At 44.8% G+C, this 19,685-nt stretch overlaps 1 protein-coding gene across 1 annotated transcript in view; it reads right to left on the bottom strand.

The window, feature by feature from the left end:
- Positions 1 to 13,220, bottom strand: part of slc9a1a (solute carrier family 9 member A1a) — a 59,303-nt gene extending 46,083 nt beyond the window's left edge. Inside the window, exon 1 of the mRNA XM_043717460.2 lies at positions 12,922 to 13,220. Within this exon, the coding sequence (XP_043573395.1) occupies positions 12,922 to 13,192 (271 nt within the window). The 5' untranslated portion in view covers positions 13,193 to 13,220. The remainder of the gene's footprint in view (positions 1 to 12,921) is intronic.
- Positions 13,221 to 19,685: the final 6,465 nt, after the last annotated feature.

The raw sequence follows: 19,685 nt of genomic DNA, 5'->3' as shown, positions 1-19,685 counted from the left end.
CAGCATCCACAAGACTTGTCTGGTTGTGAAAAGAAGATCTGAATTTTGCAACTGGACATTGTTTGTTACATTCCGCATCACTCAAGCAAAGAATACTCAAGTGCCAGAGCTGCTGACTGTCTTGGTGCCCCAACTGCACACAGCTTATAATAGGCGTCAGTTCAGTAAGAAATGACTCCTATTTGACTGAGTGCAGCACCCTCATTTATTCTTCTGTGGACATTGCTGGGAAAGCTACCCATCCCTAATTGCCCTTCCACTGAGTGGCCTAGTAAGCCATGACAGAGCTGTTAAAAGTCAATACTGTGTATCTGGAGTCACATGTAGGCCAGATAAGAGAAAGACATGAGAGAAACAAAACACACAACTGCTGGAAGTCTGAAACAAAAACAGAAGTTGCTGGAGAAACTCAACAGGTCTGGCAGCATCTATGGAGAGAAAGCAGAGTAACATTTTGGTTCTAGTGCCACTCCTAGAATTGAACATTGAGAACTAGATGAGTTTTTCATGACAATTGAATATTGCTGCCAAGATTCTCTTTCAATTACAGGTTTACTAATTTAGTTTAAAATTCACCAGCTGCCTTGGTGAGATTTGAACTTGTGCCAACAGTTTTAGTCTGGACTTCCAGATTACCAGTCTAGTGACATGTCAGGAGTGTGATGGAATCCTAACGACACTTGGTTGGGTGCAGCTGCAACAACACTCAAGAGCTCAGTAGCACCACAGGTCAAACCAGTGAACTCATACCACATTCAAATCCATATGATCGATGCACTGTGGCTGCAGTGCTCTGATCCAAATATGCTGCCACAGCTCATCGAGGCATTCTTGACAACATCGCCCAAACTCCTGAAATCCAACACACAGAATGAAAATGGCAGGTGGTGTATGGGATCACCATCAACACCGTTCACATAGAACCCAATTCAGACATACACAAACTGTCGCTTCATTGTTATAACTCTCACCTTAAAAATATAATAGCAGCACCTCTGCGATGAAGATTGTAGCAGTTCAAGAATTTTTTATCGTGGAAAGTGATCATTATTATTGCAGCACTGGCTGACAAACAATGTTCCAGCTTAATCTCACTTTCAACTCTTGCTTCTCACCAAAGATAACTAATGCACTTCAAGGACATATCCAAATATATTTCAAGTGTTTTACTTCTGCCTTTATCACCCTTTTAATCAGCAAATTGCAGACTCCCACCACAGGCTCACTGTCAACTTCTCAAAGGAAAACAGAGGTAGGCAATAAATCCAGCCTTCCCAACAATACCTGCATCTCAAGAATGCCTTTTTAAAAATGTAATGTTCAAGACAATAGAAAATACCTTTGAAAAGAATCAGCTCCTGTGAAAACAGATATCATTCAAATCACACACAAGATAAATGTGAAGAACGCGGAATGATATGACTGAGTTGTTTACTTCTGAAGATTTGTCACAGCCGGTATGTTATAGTTAATTAAGACTTGGGGAAGAAATCCAATTTCTGAATTATCATACTCATTGTCGTTAATGAGCATAACTTCATAAACAAGATGGCGGTGGTAGAGTAGGCAGCGTTCGGCCTCCTCAGCCTGTCTGTTTCTTTTCCCCCTTTTCTTTGATTCTCTTCTTTTTTTAAGATTTTAAAGTGCTTTTTCCTCTAATAAGAAAACTTCCCTTGTAGCAGCTGCGAGCTGGAGCAAAGTAGGCTGGAGACCGGGGCAGTGCGGAGCAGCTGACAGTCAGAGTGGAGCGGGTTAGAGGCCTGGAGCAATGCGCAATTGCTAAGAGCCGGAGAGGAGCTGAGTGAAATGGGCTGGAGAGTGGCATAAAGCGGCTGAGAACTGGAGAGAGTGGGCGAGAGGCCTGGAGTGGCGCAGAGTGGCTGAGAGCCGGGACGAAGTGGGCTGAAGGCCTGGAACAGTGAGGAATGGCTAACAGCCGGAGTGGCTGAAATCCGGAGCAGAGTGGGTTAGAGGCCTAGAATGGAGCAGCGCAGGCTGGAGGCCCGAATGGCGTGGAACGGCAGAGTGTTGGAGTGGAGCGGGCTTATGGCTTGGAGTGGTGCGGAGCAGCTGAACCAGAACAGAGCATGCTGGAGGCCTGGAGAGAAGTGGGCACCATTATTGAAATGGGGTCTGGAGTAGGCCTGAAAAATGTGTTGCTGGAAAAGCACAGCAGGTCAGGCAACATCAAAGGAGCAGGAGAATCGACGTTTCGGGCATAAGCCCTTTTTCTGGAGTAGGCCGTCAGCAGCCTGTGAGGCTGGTCAGACAATATGTGGAACAGATAAGCAGGAAACTCCTGCTACTGCAACGTAATGTTTATCTGTAATTTGTTTATCTGGCTGTAATGTTTATCCCTTTAACCGTGTCTTATTTCCAACTTGAACTATGAATCACTCTAAGGTAATGCAACTTATTTTCTTCTTTATTCCTCTTTTTGCATTTAAGATTTGGACCTAGTCACTTTGCACCTAGGATAGTGCTATGTGAAACAATACTGTAAACCTTTCACTGTGCCACTGTACTTCTTGAGTACGTGACAATAAAGGATATCCTCCTCAATATTCTATTCTATTTTAGAGCAGCAGAGGCTGTATTAAACAAAGTCGAGCAGGTACAAAGCTGGAGACAGTCCCTGTATTTAGTAGAATTGAGGCCAATGCACAATCCAAAGTGCTTCAACTGACCCTGCAAGTGAAAGTTCCAGCTTTGGATCCCTTTCATCCTGATGTAATAAACTCTTCATCTCAATCCTTGAATTAAAATTGTTGCCTTCCACAGATCTTAAATCCCTGAATATGTCAGGAACTACTCTATTTCAGACTTCCTATGGAAGCTGTTCAGTATCAGATGCATACACTTCAACAGAATGCTTTAGTACCCTCTGAACAGGAGGAAGGTTAGAGATGTAGGGTTTTGGACAACTGCTTACACATTTGTCCAGGCTGGACGCTCAGGTAGACAGCAGAACTCTAAGTTCTCTTTGATGCCTTAGCAAAACCTGATACATCAATTAACATCTAAAGTAGATGCTCTCATTGTGTTTTTAGGAACTTGCTGCAATTGATTTTTGCAATTCCTTACATTACAACATTTTAAAAGCAATAAATTTGAAAGAATTGCAATGTCAAGAGATTGTGAAACACACTCCAAAAATACAAACTTTTATTTACTTTCCCAATCATACCCTTACCACCAGCACTGATACCAAGAATTACTTGAGATGAGACAGCAGTGCAAGACTTGAACTGTCTTCAGGACTGTCGAGTCCATGTTAACAGGCACAGAATCAGTCAAACAACTTCAATGTTTTATTTATTTCTGTAGCAACCTATTCATTTTGCCCAAAATAATATTGTAATTCTCTGCTCTCTACTCCTGGTTTCAGTTTCACTGCACTCTTTAGGGTGGCAAGGTGGCTCAGTAATTAGCACTGCTGCCTCAGAGTGGCAGGAACCCGGGTTCAAATCCCGTCTCAGGCCACTGTGTGTGGAGTTTGCACATTCTCCCCATGTTTGTGTGGGTTTCCTCCGGGTGCTCCAGTTTCCCCCACAGTCCAAAGAAGTGCAGATCAGGTGAATTGGCCATGCTAAATTGCCCATAGTGATAGGTGCATTGGTCAGGGGTAAATATAGGGTAGGGGAATGGGTCTGGGTAGATTACTCTTCGGAGGGTCGGTGTGGACGTGTTGGACCAAATGGCCTGTTTTCACACTATAGGGAAGCTAATCTTTACAGACTTTTCAGCAAAACCCCTCATATGAAATCTCAAACCACAAAAATATTCCCACTTTAAACAAACCAGTTGGTAAAATCCCCTACCAAATGAAGGTGCTAATAATCAAAAAGTAAAGTTCTTTGCATCCACAACTGTGTGTTTGTCAATGGATAGATTGAGGGTACGCCACTCACAACAGTGTGTCAATGCACAATCTGTTGCAAAAGCCATCAGCAATCCTGTTCAAAACCCTTTTGCTCATTAGCATATATGCCAAAAGATGGAGAATTATAGACCAGTGAGTTTAACCTTTGGAGTGGGGAAAATGCTCGAGTCTATTATCAAGGAAGAAATAGCAGAGCATCTTGAAAGAAATGGTCCCATTTTACAGATGCAGCATGGGTTCATGAAGGGCAGGTCATGCTTCAAAAATCTTTTGGAATTCTATGAAGACATTTCAAGCTAGGTGGACAACATGGACCCAGTGGATGTGGTGTACCTAGATTTCCAAAAGGCCTTTGACAAGGTGCCGGACATAAAATAAGAATGCAAGGTGTTTGGGGTAAAGTATTAACATGGATAGAGGATTGGTTCACTGACAGGAAACAAAGAGAGGGATAAGTAAGTGCTATTCTGGCTGGCAATCAGTGACTAGTGGTGTCCCTCAGGGATTGATGTTGGGACCACAATTACTTATAATTTATATGGATGATTTGGAATTGGGGACCACACATACAGTGACAAAATTTGCAGATGACACTAAGATGAGTGGCAGAGCAAAATGTGCAGAGGGCGGCACGGTGGTTAGCACTGCTGCCTCACAGCGCCAGAGACCTGGGTTCAATCCCCGCCTCAGGCGACTAACTGTGTGGAGTTTGCACGTTCTCCCCGTGTCTGCGTGGGTTTCCTCCCGGTTCTCCGGTTTCCTCCCACAGTCCAAAGATGTGCAGGTCAGGTGAATTGGCCATGCTAAATTGCCCGTAGTGTTAGGTAAGGGGTAAATGTAGGGGTATGGGTGGGTTGCGCTTCGGCGGGTCTGTGTGGACTTGTTGGGCCGAAGGGCCTGTTTCCACACTGTAATGTAATCTAATCTAATCTAAAAAAAACACAAATACATTGAGTGAGTGGGCAAAGGTCTGGCAGATGGAATACAATGCTAGCAAATGTGCAGTCATACATTTTGATAGGAGTAATAGCAAAATAGATTACTACCTGAATGGTAAAAAGTTGCAGCATGCTGCTATGCAGAGGGACTTGGGTGTCCCTGTCTGAATCACAGAAGGTTGGTCTGCAGGTGCAACAGGTAATTAGGAAGGGAAATTAAATTTTGTCCTTCATTGCTGAAGGGGTTGAGTTTAAAAGCAGAGAGGTAATGTTACAACTGTACAAGGTGCTAGTGAGGTCACACCTGGAATACCGTGTGCAGATTTGGTCTCTTTACTTAAGGATATACTGGCACGGGGGGGGGGGGGGGGGGGGGGGGGGGGGGGGGGGTGCAGAGGAGGTTCACGAGGTTGATTCCAGAGTTGAGGAGGTTGGCTTATGAGGAGAAGCTGAATAGATTTGGATTATATTCATTGGAATTCAGAGAAATGGTGGTAGTGGTGGTGGGGGGGGGGGGGGGGATATCTCATACAAACATATAAAATTACGCAGGGAATTAATAAAATAAAAATAGGTAGGATGTTTCCATTGATAAGTGAAACTAGGACAAGAGGGCATGGCCTCAAGATTAGATGAAGCAGGTATGGAACTGAACTGAGAAGAAACTTCTTCACCGAGAGGTTGTTAATCTATGGAATTCCTTGCCCGGGAAGTAGTTGACGTTACTTCAGTAACCGCTTTTAAAGCTAAGGTAGATACTCTTTTGAAAAATAAAGGAATTAAGGGATATGGTGAAAACGCACATAAGTGGAATTGAGTCCACAAAGTGTTTGAATGGCGGATCAGGTTCGCAGGGCTAGACGGCCTACTCCTGCTCCTAGTTCCTATGTTAGTATATGGGTTTGTTAACAATTGGGTACAGCCCAAGTTCACTGAAAATCTTATAAACACTGCTTATTAATATACAAGATCAGCAAAAGCTGCAAACTCTGCCATCACAGAATGTTTCCATTCCTCACATTAAAATAAGATGTACTTAAGGCTGCTTCAAATACTCCAAACATGTGGTGTGGAAAATTTACTGGTTTGCTGCAGTCCCACCCTACAACCAACTGTGCCTCTCAGAAAACACACAATCTTACGTCTGTCTTTAACTCCAAGCTAATAATTATATTAAAGCTTAGAATTAGACAAAATGCAACCAGCTCTTTCACACACACTCCATTTAGAATCTCACAAAAAAAGTCTCCTTCATTAAATGTATGATAAAACTTTCGCAGAAAAATCTTTAATACTCAAGAAATGAAGTCAATGAAAAAAGTCATGTGTTGAACTGAGACCAGTGAGACCACCTGGTGTATCAGTGCACTCTAGACTGGGACAGAGAAAGAATGAGAGACATACAAACTGATGATCCCATCAATGACTTTTAAAATGATTTCACTCCTATAAACCTAACCTCACTAAGAACAAATGGGAGTTGTGGGAATAACAGTAAGACTGGGGACTGTGTAATATTACAACATTATAAGATATGGAGCAGAATTAGGCCATTTGCCAGTCAAGTCTGCTTTGCCATTCGATCAGGTTCAGATTAGAAACAATGTGAAATTTCTGATCACTGTGAGTAAAATAAAACATAGACTGGCTCCAACAAATCATCTCAAGCTGAAACTTGAATCTTTCTTCACTTGCTTGGGTCCATGTATTTTCTCCATTTTCTGGCATTTAAAAGTAAATTAGTTCCTTGTCGGTTGCTATGGGGTGAGAACTCTTTCCTCTGTTATCTGTGCAATAGAAATAGTCACACAACTCCCTCAGGAATTAAAAAGGAGGGTAGGTACCACACCTTTTTCTGCTGCTGATAAGGAGCAAATACAGCTCTTGCAGCATTTTAGACAAAAAACCCAGAAAACAAACAGTCTGACTAATGCTGCAAAATGTCAGAGCTCCATCAAAACACAAATTAGCCCCTGTACATCTGCAAACGAAATGTGTTTGCCTGTACCTGATCAAATCTGCAAACTCTGGCCCAACAGATTCAGGAATGTTCTCAGAGCGTTGCTACGTACCACAGATTACAAAGGTACATGAGTATGCAGCGCAATCTTGATAATCCAAACATTCAACATACAGTCATCGTTTAAGAAATTCTCTCAGCATTGCTCTACGCAGCATGAACTGCCCTATAAACTACTGCTGCACAGCAATGTTCACTCAAACCACTGCCAGATGATCTTTTGGTCAAAAATATGTTACAGTGCAAACTGTTCCTTGAAGAGCTTGTGGCACAGCACATTCAAATTGAATGGAAGAATCTGTGGCAATATTGCCAGATCCATCCTTCACAACAGTGGGACAGACAGAATTTCAGTAACATTTGGTCTTTGTTTTCTGAGGGCCTACAACCAGATAAATGCATCAACACACAAAGATGACCATCAGGATGAAGTGGCATTGAGTAAGTTGCTTCCTTCTTGTGAGATTTGCATAAAATGCTCATGTGAACATTGCACATTCTCAGTTCCCAGATAAGTAAGATGATAGATCGGACTACGTTGCCACAGAATGCTCCATTTAGCTGGACCATGCTATACCACCTTTCCATCATGAAAACGTTTATGCAATATATTATCTTTAGTCATTGATCCACGCAGCATTGGTATACACACAACACCCTTGAAGAACAGATTGAAAATACTGTATGATATGGAGGTGCCTGGTGTTGGACTGGGATCGACAAGGTCAGAAGTCACACAACACCAGGCGATAGTCCAACAGATTTACTTGAAATCACAAGCTCTCGGAGGGTTGCCTCTTTGTCAGATGAAGAGACCCTTCACCTGATGAAGATTCACCTGGCATAAAATGTAAATTCTAACTAGAGTTTGGTTTCTTAGTTACACTACAGAAGAATGTGAACTGTATACCCTTCATGTAATGATAAATTTGAACTACAGCATGACAAAATTTGCAAACTTTGTAAATTTCTTTTGTGTAAAAGCAAAATAAAACTTTTTAAAAACAAATCTAAGGAGCAATATCTAATTCTGCACAGTTTAATCAAATTGAACATAGAACAGTACAGGCTCTTCGGCTCTTGATGCTGTGCCGGCCTTTTATCCTACTCTAAGATCAGACTAACTTACATACCCTTCATTTTACTGTCTTCCATGTGCCTATCCAACAGTCAATTAAATGTCCCTAATGTAGCTGACTCTACTATGACTGCCAGCAGTGTGTTCCATGCACCCGCGATTGTCTGTGTAAAGAGCATACCTCTGACATCTTCCCTAAACCTTCCCCCGATTACCTTTAAAATTATGTCCCCTCGTGATAGACATTTCTGCCATGGGAAAAAGTATCTGGCGATTCATGCTACCTATGCCTCTCAACATCTTGTACACCTACAACAAGTCACCTCTCATCCTTTGCTCCAATGAGAAAAGCCCAAGCACCCCCAACCTTTCTTCATAAGATATGCCCTCCAATCCAGGCAGTATCTTAGTAAGTCTCCTTTGTACCCTCATGAAGGCTTCCACACCCTCCCTATAATGAGGCAACCAGAACTGAGCACAATATTCCAAGTGTGGTCTAACCGGGGGTCTATGGAGCTGCAGTATAACCTATGGATCGGCACTGGTCACTGAGATCCAGGCTGAATACTTTCCATCTACTACCGTCCTTTGTCTTCTATGGGCCACCCAATTCTGTATCTCAGCCAGATTCCCTGTGTCCCACGCCTCCTTACTTTCTGAATGAGCCTACCATGGAGAACCTAATCAAACACCTTGCTAAAATCCATGTATACCACACTCACTGCTCCATCTTCACCAATGTGTATTGTCACATCGTCAAAGAATTCAATAAAGTTTGTGAGGCATAACCTGCCCCACACAAAGCCATGGTGACTATCTCTAATAATACAAGTAATCATAAATCCTGTCTCTCAGAAGCTTCTCCAATACCTTGCCTACCACAGACGTAAGACTGAATGGTCTGTAATTCCCAGGGTTTTCCTATTCCCTTTCTTGAACAATCATCTGGCATTACTCCAGTGGGCAGTGAGGACACAAAGATCATCGCCAAAGGGCAGCAAACTCTTCCCTTGCTTTCTGTAGTAACCTAAGGTATATCCCATCTGGCCCAGGGATTTATCTATCCTTAGGTTTTTCAAACTTTTCAGCACATCCTCCTTCCTAACATCAACCTGTTCTAGCATATCAGTCTGTGCTGTCCTTAGAAAATGTCAAGGTCCCTCTCAGTTGTGAATACTGAAGTAACATATTCATAAAGAACCTCCCCTACTTCCTTAGACTCCTGGCCCTACCCTCCCTCTGGCCACCCTCTTGTTCCTCACAAAAGTGTAGAACACCTTAGGGTTTTCCTTAATCCTACCCATAAAGCTTTTCATGCCCCTTCTAGCTCTCTTAAGTTCATTCTTCAGTTCCTTCCTAACTACCTTGTAACACTCGAAAGCCCTATCTGATCCTTGGCTCCTCAACCTTAAGTAAGCTTCCTTTCTCCTCTTGATTAGATCTTCCAGATCCCTTATCACCCAAGGTTCTTTCAACCTACCATCCTCTACTTGCCTCAGTGGGACAAACCTGCCCAGTACTATCAGCAAGTGCTTCCTAAACAACCTCTACATTTCTGTCATGCAGAACTGTTAGAACAAGATTGTTAGAACAAGGTGTAGCAAACTCAAAACATCTCCTCCCTAAGCCAGTCTCCATCCATTCATCCTGCTAAGTGAAGATAAAAGCCATGCAGCAACACATCACATATTGAGGGAACACATATGCAGCAACACATCACATATTGAGGGAAAGCACCCAAAGAAGTTCTGCCAATGCAAATCCTGCCAGCATTTATGGTCTTCAATTCTGTTCGGTCATTCCTCTAATCTCAGACCCCAAAGACATTACCGCCCAGAACTGCCTCTGTGATGCACTCACCAAACGATCGGGAGTTTTCTTGGTGGGCCAACCTCCTGAGTCTGCCATCATACTTCTTTGAGGATATTAATGCACATACCAATGCTGGATGGATCTGGGGCCAGATATTTTATGGCATCATATATTGACTCTCACTAGCCACACTCCAAAAAAACTTAATATTCACATTCTAAATGATGGCCAGGTTGATGTTTTGGAAGTTAACACTGTATCCAGAAATAACACATCAGTACACCGGTGATTTGGGTGAAGTTCAATGAAACAGAGTCATGTAACTTTCCAAACAGACTGGGACTGCCACGTGTTTAGAGTTTAGAAGGAGATGAATTTGCTCAGTGCGTACAAGAAAATTTTCTGATTCAGTTTGTGGATGTACCTACTGGAGAAGGTGCAAAACTTGACCTACTCTTGGGGAAATAAGGCAGGGCAGGTGACTGAGGTGTCAGTGGGGGAGCACTTTGGGGCCAGCGATCATAATTCAAAGAGATTTAAAATGGTTATGGAAAAGGATGGACCATACCTAAAAGTTGAAGTTCTAAATTAGAGGAAGGCTAATTTTGACTGTATTAGACAAGAACTTTTGAAAACTGATTGGTGGCAGATGTTCACAGGTAAAGGAATGACTGGAAAATGGGAAGCCTTCAAAAATGAGATAAAGAGAGTCCAGAGTCAGTATATTCATGTTAGGGTGAAAGGAAAGGCTGGTAGGTGTAGGGAATGCTGGATGACTAAAGAAATTGAGGGTTTGGTTAAGAAAACGAAGGAAGATATATCAGGTATAGACAGCATAGATTGAGTGAATCCTTAGAAGAGTATAAAGGCAGTAGGAGTATACTTAAGGGGGAAATCAGGCGGGCAGAAAGGGGACATGAGATAACTTTTGGAAAATAGGGTTAAGGAGAATCCAAAGTGTTTTATAAATACATTAAGGACAAAAAGGTAACTAGCGGGAGAATAGGGCTCCTCAAAGATTAGCAAGGCAGCCCATGTATGGATACACAGGAGATGGAAGAGATACCAAACGAGTATTTTGCATCAGTGTTTACTGTGGAGAAGGAGATGAAACATATAGAATGTGGGAAAATAGATGGTGACATTTTGAAAAATGTCCATATTACAGAGGTGGTGCTGCTGGATGTCTTGAAATGCATAAGAGTGGATAAATCCCCAGGACCTGATCAGATGTACCCTAGAACTCTGTGGGAAGCTGGGGAAGTGATTGCTGGGGCACATGCTGAGATATTTGTATCATAGATAGTCACAGATGAGGCGCTGGAAGACTGGAGGTTGACTAACATGGTGCCATAATTTAAGAAAAGTAGTAAAGAACAGCTAGTGAACTATAGGCCAGTGAGCCTGACGCCAGTGGTGGATAAGTTGAAGGAAATCCTGACGGACAGGATTTACATGTATTTGGAAAGGCAAGGACTGATTAAGGATAGTCAGCATGGCTTTGTGTGTGTCTCACTAACCTGATTGAGTTTTTTGAAGAAGTCACAAAGAGGATTGATGAGGGCAGAGCAGTAGGCGTGATCTATCTGGATTTCACTAAGGCATTTGACAAAGTTCCTCATGGGAGACTGTTTAGTAAGGTTAGATCTCAATGAATACAGGGAGAACTAGCCATCTGGATACAGAGCTGGCTTGAAGGCAGAAGACAGTAGGTGGTGATGTTGGAGTTGCTTTTCAGATTGGAGGCCTGTGATCAGTGGTGTGTCACAAGGATTGGTGCTGGGTCCACTACTTTTCGTCATTTATATAAATGATTTGTATGTGAACAGAGGAGGGATAGTTAGTATGTTTGTAGATAACACTATAATTGGAGGTATAGTGGACAGATGCCAAAGGAAGTGTAGGAGGCTGGTACAATGACAGCATTTAAAAGGCATCCAAATGGGTAGGTATATGAATAGGAAAGGTATACGAATATGGGCCAAATGTTGGCAAATAGGATGAGATTAGGTTAGGATATTGGTCGGCCATGAGTTAGACCAAAGGGTCTGTTTCCATATTGTACATCTCTATGACTATGTTTCTATGTACAAATCTGTTCTTATTTTCTTCTTACCAAATGACTTCCATTTCAGGCAAAAACATCAAATGAGAAAGATAACTAATTGTGAGTGTATGAGTTACCCCATCCACATACCCAAGCAAAATTGGCAGTAATTGTAAAATCTATTCAGATTCTCTCAACCTGAACATGCTCTAACATTGAGACCAAATAAAAGCATCCTCTGCATAATCCAAAGGACAGAACAGACAGCCAGCAGCAACAAGCAGAATGATTATAGGGAAAACAATAACAAACCTTTGTCAAGAACAAAATTAATTTGCAGCTGGAGAAACATAGACAGAGAGACAGCTAACATGGATTTAAAGTCACATCAGGGCTGTCTAACTTAACTAAGTTTGAGGTAATATTTTAGAGGATTAATGCAGACAGTGCAGTCCGTTTATAGAGTTGCCAAAAGGAAACTAGAAATGAGAAACCATTTTCAAGTGGATGTTTATGATCTAAAATGTACTATTTGAAAGTTACTAGTAGAACCACATTCCATATCTGTTAAAGAAGCAAATAGACATTCTGAAAGGGAATAGCTTGCAGAATAACCCAAGAATACAAGAATAGGAGTAGACCATATGGCACGATGACCCTTTTCCACAATTCAGTACAATACTTGCTAACCTTGGGTTTCAACTCCACTTTTTCATCGCTCCCCATATATCTCGATTCCCTCAAAACCAAAAACTTTGTTTATATTAGATGTAAATGTATTCAAGATGAAGGCTCCTCAACCTACTGGGGCACAGAGTTCCAAAGATTAACCTTGATTTTTGAATGAAGTGAGTTATCTTCACCGCACCCTTTAAATGATCAGCGCCTGATCCTGAGATTGTATCCCTGAAGGGAAAGGGGAAGAAAATACAGAAACAAGGAATGGGCCAGGGCCAGGGCCAGGGCCAGCACTCAGATGACGGGCAGAATGGACACATGCAGTATGTGATTCTGAGTTTCTGAGAGGGGTGGACGGCGGGGAAAGAGGGGTCGTGGTGGTCGAAGACAGATAGCGGGGTAGGATTAGCCTGCGCCCTGTACGGTGCTGCAGTACACCAGGACATACCTGTCCCATTCACCCACCTAGTTTCAGGACGGAGGCCAACAGGATCCACAGCGCCACAACGAACGGGGACCTGACATGACCGAAGTCGACAGTCACCACTGGGAAGGCCTTGACGCTCTTGTTGCGGGAAACACCTCTCGAGCTCTCGGACTTATTCGCCTCACTTTCCGAAGCCGAAGCAGGTGTTCCTGAACACAGGCTCAACAGAGCCCAGGAGCCGAGCAGCAGACACACAAGGGAAATCCGGGAACACATCCGCACCTGGGCAACAGCCGCCATAAGCAGCATCCCAACGGTGACTGACCCGAGGGAGCAGAGCCGACAACTGAAGCAAGCGGCAGTCCGCTAACAGCCAGCCACAGCGCCACCTGCAGCCCTGGAGGACCGAATCACAACGTCAGCGATCAACCCAAATAATCAGCAAGCGCTTCCTCGCAGGGCTGGAACAATGCTTTCCAAATGCTTTTTTACCCTCTGCTGCAACTATATTTGGGGCTGGAAAACTGTTGCGACCCTTCAGTGAAAACAATGGCTGTTCTAACTCAGTCCGAATCCGTGAAGCCATTAATATCCTCAGATCTTGTGATCCAGCATGAGCTAATTTTCCAAAATTCAAACAGTAGCCCTGCAAGTTACACCCGAGGTGCGCATCCATAAAACCTTTTAAATCCGTTGAAGATTCCTGCCTTTATTTTTTCAGGCAATGCGTCCTGGGTCCTGCACGTTCTGCATGAAAACGTTTTCTCTCATCTTTCCCATAACGTTTCTGCAAATCACTTGAATCTATGCTCTCTGGAGGAGCGGGAGAATTGACGTTTCAGACTTAACCATTCATCATGAAGGGCTTATGTCAGAAACGTCGATTCGCCTGCTCCTCGGGTGCTGCCTAACTGACTGTGCTTTTCCAGCACTACACTCTTCCATCTCCAGCATCTGCAGTCCTCACTTTTTCCTATGCTCTCTCCACACTGACCTCTCTGCTAAAGTCCTTCATGTTTATCGAGGTCCATCCCAATTTTATAAATCTCAATCAAATCTCTGATCAGCCTCCTCTGTTCCTTGGAGAACAGACCCAGTCCATCCAATCTTTCCTGAAAACATCTGCCTATACCTTATTTATATCCTTCCCAGTGCAAATATATTCTTTTTGTAATGAAGTGACTAGGAATCTATACAGTACTCAAGTCGATGCCTAACTCAACTGGTAGGACTGGTGTATGAGGAGAGATTGACTAGGTTAGGATTGTGGATTAGTGGTGCTGGAAGAGCACAGCAGTTCAGGCAGCATCCAAGGAACAGTAAAATCGACGTTTCGGGCAAAAGTCCTTCATCAGGAATAAAGGCAGAGAGCCTGAAGCATGGAGAGATAAGCTAGAGGAGGGGTGGGGAAAAAGTAGCATAGAGTACAATAGGTGAGTGGGGGAGGGGATGAAGGTGATAGGTCAGGGGCAGGGGGGAGGGGGGAGTGGATAGGTGGAAAAGAAGATAGGCAGGTAGGACAAGTCATGGGGATAGTGCTGAACTGCAAGTTTAGAACTAGGGTTAGATGGGGGAAGGGGAAATGAGGAAACTGTTGAAGTGAACATTGATGCCCTGGGGTTGAATTGTTCCGAGGTGGAAGATGAGGCGTTCTTCCTCCAGGCATCTGGTGGTTAGGGAGCGGCGGTGAAGGAGACCCAGGACCTCCATGTCCTCGGCAGAGTGGGAGGGGGAGTTGAAATGTTGGGCCACAGGGCGGTGTGGTTGATTGGTGCGGGTGTCCCGGAGATGTTCCCTAAAGAGCTCTGCTAGGAGGCGCCCAGTCTCCCCAATGTAGAGGAGACCGCATCGGGATCAATGAATACAATAAATGATATTAGTGGATGTGCAGGTAAAACTTTGATGGATGTGGAAGGCTCCTTTCGGGCCTTGGATGGAAGTGAGGGAGGAGGTGTGGGCACAGGTTTTGCAGTTGCTGTGGTGGCAGGGGAAGGTGCCAGGATGGGAGGGTGGGTTGTAGGGGGGGGGCGTGGACCTGACCAGGTAGTCACAAAGGGATCGGTCTTTGCGGAAGGCGGAAAGGGGTGGGGAGGGAAATATATCCCTGGTGGTGGGGTTTTTTTGGAGGTGGTGGAAATGTCGGCAGATGATTTGGTTTATGCGAAGGTTGGTAGAGAGGAAGGTGAGCACCAGGGGCGTTCTGTCCTTGTTACAGTTGGAGGGGTGGGGTCTGAGGGCGGAGGTGCAGGTTGTGGACGAGATGCGTTGGAGGGCATCTTTAACCACGTGGGAAGGGAAATTGCGGTCTCTAAAGAAGGAGGCCATCTGGTGTGTTCTGTGGTGGAATGGTCCTCCTGGGAGCAGATACAGTGGAGGCGGAGGAATTGGGAATACGGGATGGCATTTTTGCAAGAGGTAGGGTGGGAAGAGGTGTAATCCAGGTAGCTGTGGGAGTCGGTGGATTTGTAAAAAATGTCAGTGTCAAGTCGGTCGTCATTAATGGAGATGGAGAGGTCCAGGAAGGGGAGGGAGGTGTCAGAGATGGTCCAGGTAAATTTAAGGTCAGGGTGGAATATGTTGGTGAAGTTGATGAATTGCTCAACCTCCTCGCGGGAGCACGAGGTGGCGCCAATGCAGTCATCAATGTAGCGGAGGAAGAGGTGGGGAGTGGTGCCGGTCTAATTATGGAAGATCGACTGTTCTACGTAGCCAACAAAGAGACAGGCATAGCTGGGGCCCATACGTGTGCCCATGGCTACCCCTTTGGTCTGGAGGAAGTGGGAGGATTCGAAGGAGAAATTGTTAAGGGTGAGGACCAGTTCGGCCAAACAAATGAGAGTGTCGGTGGAAGGGTACTGTTGGGGATGTCAGGAGAGAAAAAAAACGGAGGGCTTGGAGAACCTGGTCATGGCGGATGGAGGTGTAGAGCGATTGGATATCCATGGTGAAGATGAGGCGTTGGGGGCCGGGGAAACGGAAGTCTCGGAGGAGGTGGAGGGCGTGGGTGGTATCTCGAACATATGTGTACTAGGGGGGATAGGACAGTGTCAAGGTAGGTAGAGATGAGTTCAGTGGGGCAGGAGCATGCTGATTCAATGGGTCGGCCAGGGTGGTCAGGCTTGTGGATCTTGGGATGGAGGTAGAACCTGGAAGTGCGAGGTTCCCGGACTATGAGGTTGGAAGCTGTGGGTGGGAGATCTCCTGAAGTGATGAGGTTCTGTATGGTCTGGGAAATGATGGTTTGGTGATGGGGAGTGGGGTCATGGTCGAGGGGGCAGTAGGAAGAGGTGTCGTCGAGTTGGCGTTTGGCTTCAGTGATGTAGAGGTCAGTGCGCCAGACTACCACTGCGCCCCCTTTATCTGCTGGCTTGATGGTGAGGTTGGGATTAGTGCAGAGGGATTGGAGGGCTGCGTGTTGTGAGGGTGAGAGGTTGGAGTGGGAGGGGGGGTAGACAGGTTGAGGCGGTTAATGTCCTGGCGGCAGTTGGAAATGAAGAGGTCGAGGGCATGTAATAGGCCAGCGCAGGGTGTCCAGATGGATGCAGTGTATTGGAGGTGGGCGAAGGAGTCCTCGGAAGGTGGGCGGGAGTCTTGATTGTGAAAGTAAGCTCGCAGGCGGAGGCGGCGGAAGAAGTGTTCGACATCACAGCGTGTATTAAATTCATTGATGCGTGGACGGAGGGGGATGAAGGTGAGTCCTTTGCTGAGGACTGATCTTTTGTCCTCAGTGAGGGGAAGGTCTGGAGGGATGGTGAAAACTTGGCAGGGCTGGGAACTGGGAGTGGGGGCGGAGCCAGTAACTGGAGTGGGTGTGATGGTGGGGGGAATGGGGGTGAAGTCATGAGCAGGGGTGGTGTTCCCCTCAGGGTTCTGGGGCCCGGGAATGGTGATAGTTGGATCTGTGGGGGGCGTGTCAGCAGAATGCTGGTGAGTGGCATTGGTGGGGGCGGAAGTGATGGCAGACACGGCAGTAGGGGTAGCGGAAGTCACTGAACGTGTGACATCAGCGATGATGTGAGGGGTGGAAGTGATGTCACGTGTGATGCATGAGGAACTGTGAGGGGCGGAAGTGGTTGTGGGAGTGGCCATGGTGGGGCGGAAGTGACATCATCAATTAGCGTGGGTGTGGCAGCTGCACCAGCCGCATGGCTAATGGCATCCGAGCAGTTCCAGAGGCCGGGGGACTCTTCTGGAATGTTTAAGGAGCGCTGGTTGTGGAGGTGGGTGTTTAAAAGTTTGTTGTACTTAGTTTTTGATGTTTGAGATGGAGTTGAAATATTGTTTGTTGAGAGTATGAATTCTCCTGAGGATGTAGTACAGAGTGGGTCCTTTGCAATTCTGAGAGAATGTGGCCCTCAGCTGAGGCAGAGCTGACTGAAGAGAGGTTAGGTGCCGGCGCATTGCTGCAAGCGTGGAGCGGAGGATCTTGAAGGAGAACTGTTGCTGGTGTTTTTGAATCTGTAGTCTGTACCATTTGTCCTGTTCGGGTCCGAACTCTGCTGGTTTAAAGGTGGTCTGGAGTCCGTGTGGGATGAGTTGGTTACGGAGGCAGGCACTGAGGAGGCAAATGTGGCTGTGGTAGCGAGTTTGTTTCAGGACATGGTTGAAGAGCTTCAGGGCAGAGGAAATGACCTGGGAGTTGCAGTGGGAGAGGGACTCCCTGAGATTCTTGTAGAGAGAGGAGGAAAACTTCTTCAAGGCAGGCATCCTTGCAAGAGGATTCGCAGTAGGGTTAAAATCAACTAGGCAAAAACAATGACTGCAGATGCTGGAAACCAGATTCTGGATTAGTGGTGCTGGAAGAGCACAGCAGTTCAGGCAGCATCTGAGGAGCAGTAAGATCGACGTTTCGGGCAAAAGCCCTTCATCAGGAAAAAGGCAGAGAGCCTAAAGCGTGGAGAGATAAGCTAGAGGAGGGTGGGGGTGGGGAGAAAGTAGTATAGAGTACAATAGGTGAGTGGGGGAGGGATTGTTTTCGCTGGAGATCACAGAGACTTATAATATTCGAACAGGAGTAGACAAGGAAGATACAGGGAGGATGTTCCCGATGGTGGGTGTGTCCCGAATCAGGGGTCACAGTCTGAAGATTCAGGGTGGATCATTTAGGACATGGATGAGGCGACATTTCTTCACCCAAAGAGTGGTGAGCCTGTGGAATTCGTTCCCACAGGAAGTAGTTGATGCCAAAACATTGAATGTATTCAAGAGGTGGCAAGATAAAGCACTTGGGGCAAATGGAATCTAAGTTTATGGGGAGAAAGCAGGATTAGGCTATTGAGTTGGACAATCAGCCGTGGTGGTGATGAATGGTGGAGCAGGCCTCAAAAGGCTGAAAGGCCTGCTCCTGCTCTGATCTTCTTTTGTTTCTATAATCTCACTGCTGAAAAAACCCAAAAGAACTGCAATTGCTGTAAATCAGAAACAAAACCAGAGGTTGCTGGAAAAGCTCAGCAGATCTGGCACCATCTGTGAAGAGAAATCAGAGTTAACATTTTGGGTTTGTTCTGAGGAAGGATCATCAGACCTGAAACATTAACTCTGATTTCTCTTCGCGGATGCTGCCTGACCTGCTTAGCTTTGCCAGCAATTTGCAGGTTATTGTATCACCATAGTCTTACCAGGCTATTGTAGCTGCTCTCTCATTAGAGAGAAGTGACTGGTGATGATTTAACCTGACGGCCACCAGATCTCAGGCAAGGGAAGAAGTTGAGAAGGACAGTCCTTCATGGTAACCTCAAACCAACGATGGGAATTGAACCCACACTGTTGACATAGCACTAATCCGTAACCCAACAATCCAGCCCACTGAGCTAAAACAATTCTCAACTTGTAAAGATGAGAAAGATATAAAACAAAAAGACTTCTTGTGGTAGCCCAACAACTGAATACACATAAGCCCATACGTTTAATGTTTCACAATGTATATTTGATAACATATGGAACAAAAGAAAGATCCTGAATTTTGATTGAAAATTTTAATAATGACTGGCAGATGAACAGAACATTTTGGGGAACAGTCAGTCCAAGCACGATTCTGTTTTAATTTACTTCTTAATGGCAAGTTTCAGTTTGCATTTCAAAACTTGATTTTGGACATCTATCCAAATGTAATGTGATAAAATTAGTTACTGACGTAAAGCACCAACTCCACTGAAAAACATCTCGGCCTTTCTGCCACAGACACTGCCTATGGGCATGTGCAAGAAGTGGTCCCCTGGTGTTGTGGCATATATAAATGCAGCCTTTCTAATTTGCTGCTACATAAAGAATGAAGTAATTAATACGGGTGCATTTAAGGGGAAGCTATACAACCACAAGAGGAGAAATTAATAGAAACGTGCTATCTTTGCATGCAAGAAAAGTTTTCAATAAGATTGGTCATTTTGTTATCCAATCAATGGTCTCCTCAGACGTTGAGTTGTAAAGTGATGTATATCCTGCAATAAATCTTAATGTGTTCCAAGGTCAGGGGCAAATGGCTTTGTGTCATCTCTCATGAGGAGCAGGTGATTGCATCATTCACAGCAAGGGGATTCATTCTATCCATCTAGTTGATACTAGCTGTATGGATATTAGCTACCATAATAGCATTGTGCAAAATTGCATTTGGAGGAATGTGGAACAACAGTAGGAGGATATCATTTGATGCACACAGAGCATCTATGATCTTTGGACATTTGCTGCATGTTATGATGGTGTAGGCGTGTACTGTACCTTTAAGAGAGAGTAAAAGCTGGCAAGGACTTAATAAGCACAAGAGTATGCTGAAAAAATAAAAAAAAATAACATTTGGCTATGAAAC

This window comes from Chiloscyllium plagiosum, unplaced genomic scaffold (assembly GCF_037043375.1).
Source record: "Chiloscyllium plagiosum isolate Xiang-an unplaced genomic scaffold, Cpla_swu_hap1 HiC_scaffold_30, whole genome shotgun sequence".
Classification (NCBI taxonomy): domain Eukaryota; kingdom Metazoa; phylum Chordata; class Chondrichthyes; order Orectolobiformes; family Hemiscylliidae; genus Chiloscyllium; species Chiloscyllium plagiosum.
Note: the sequence above shows the minus strand (reverse complement) of the source record. Positions and strands in the feature narration are given on the sequence as shown.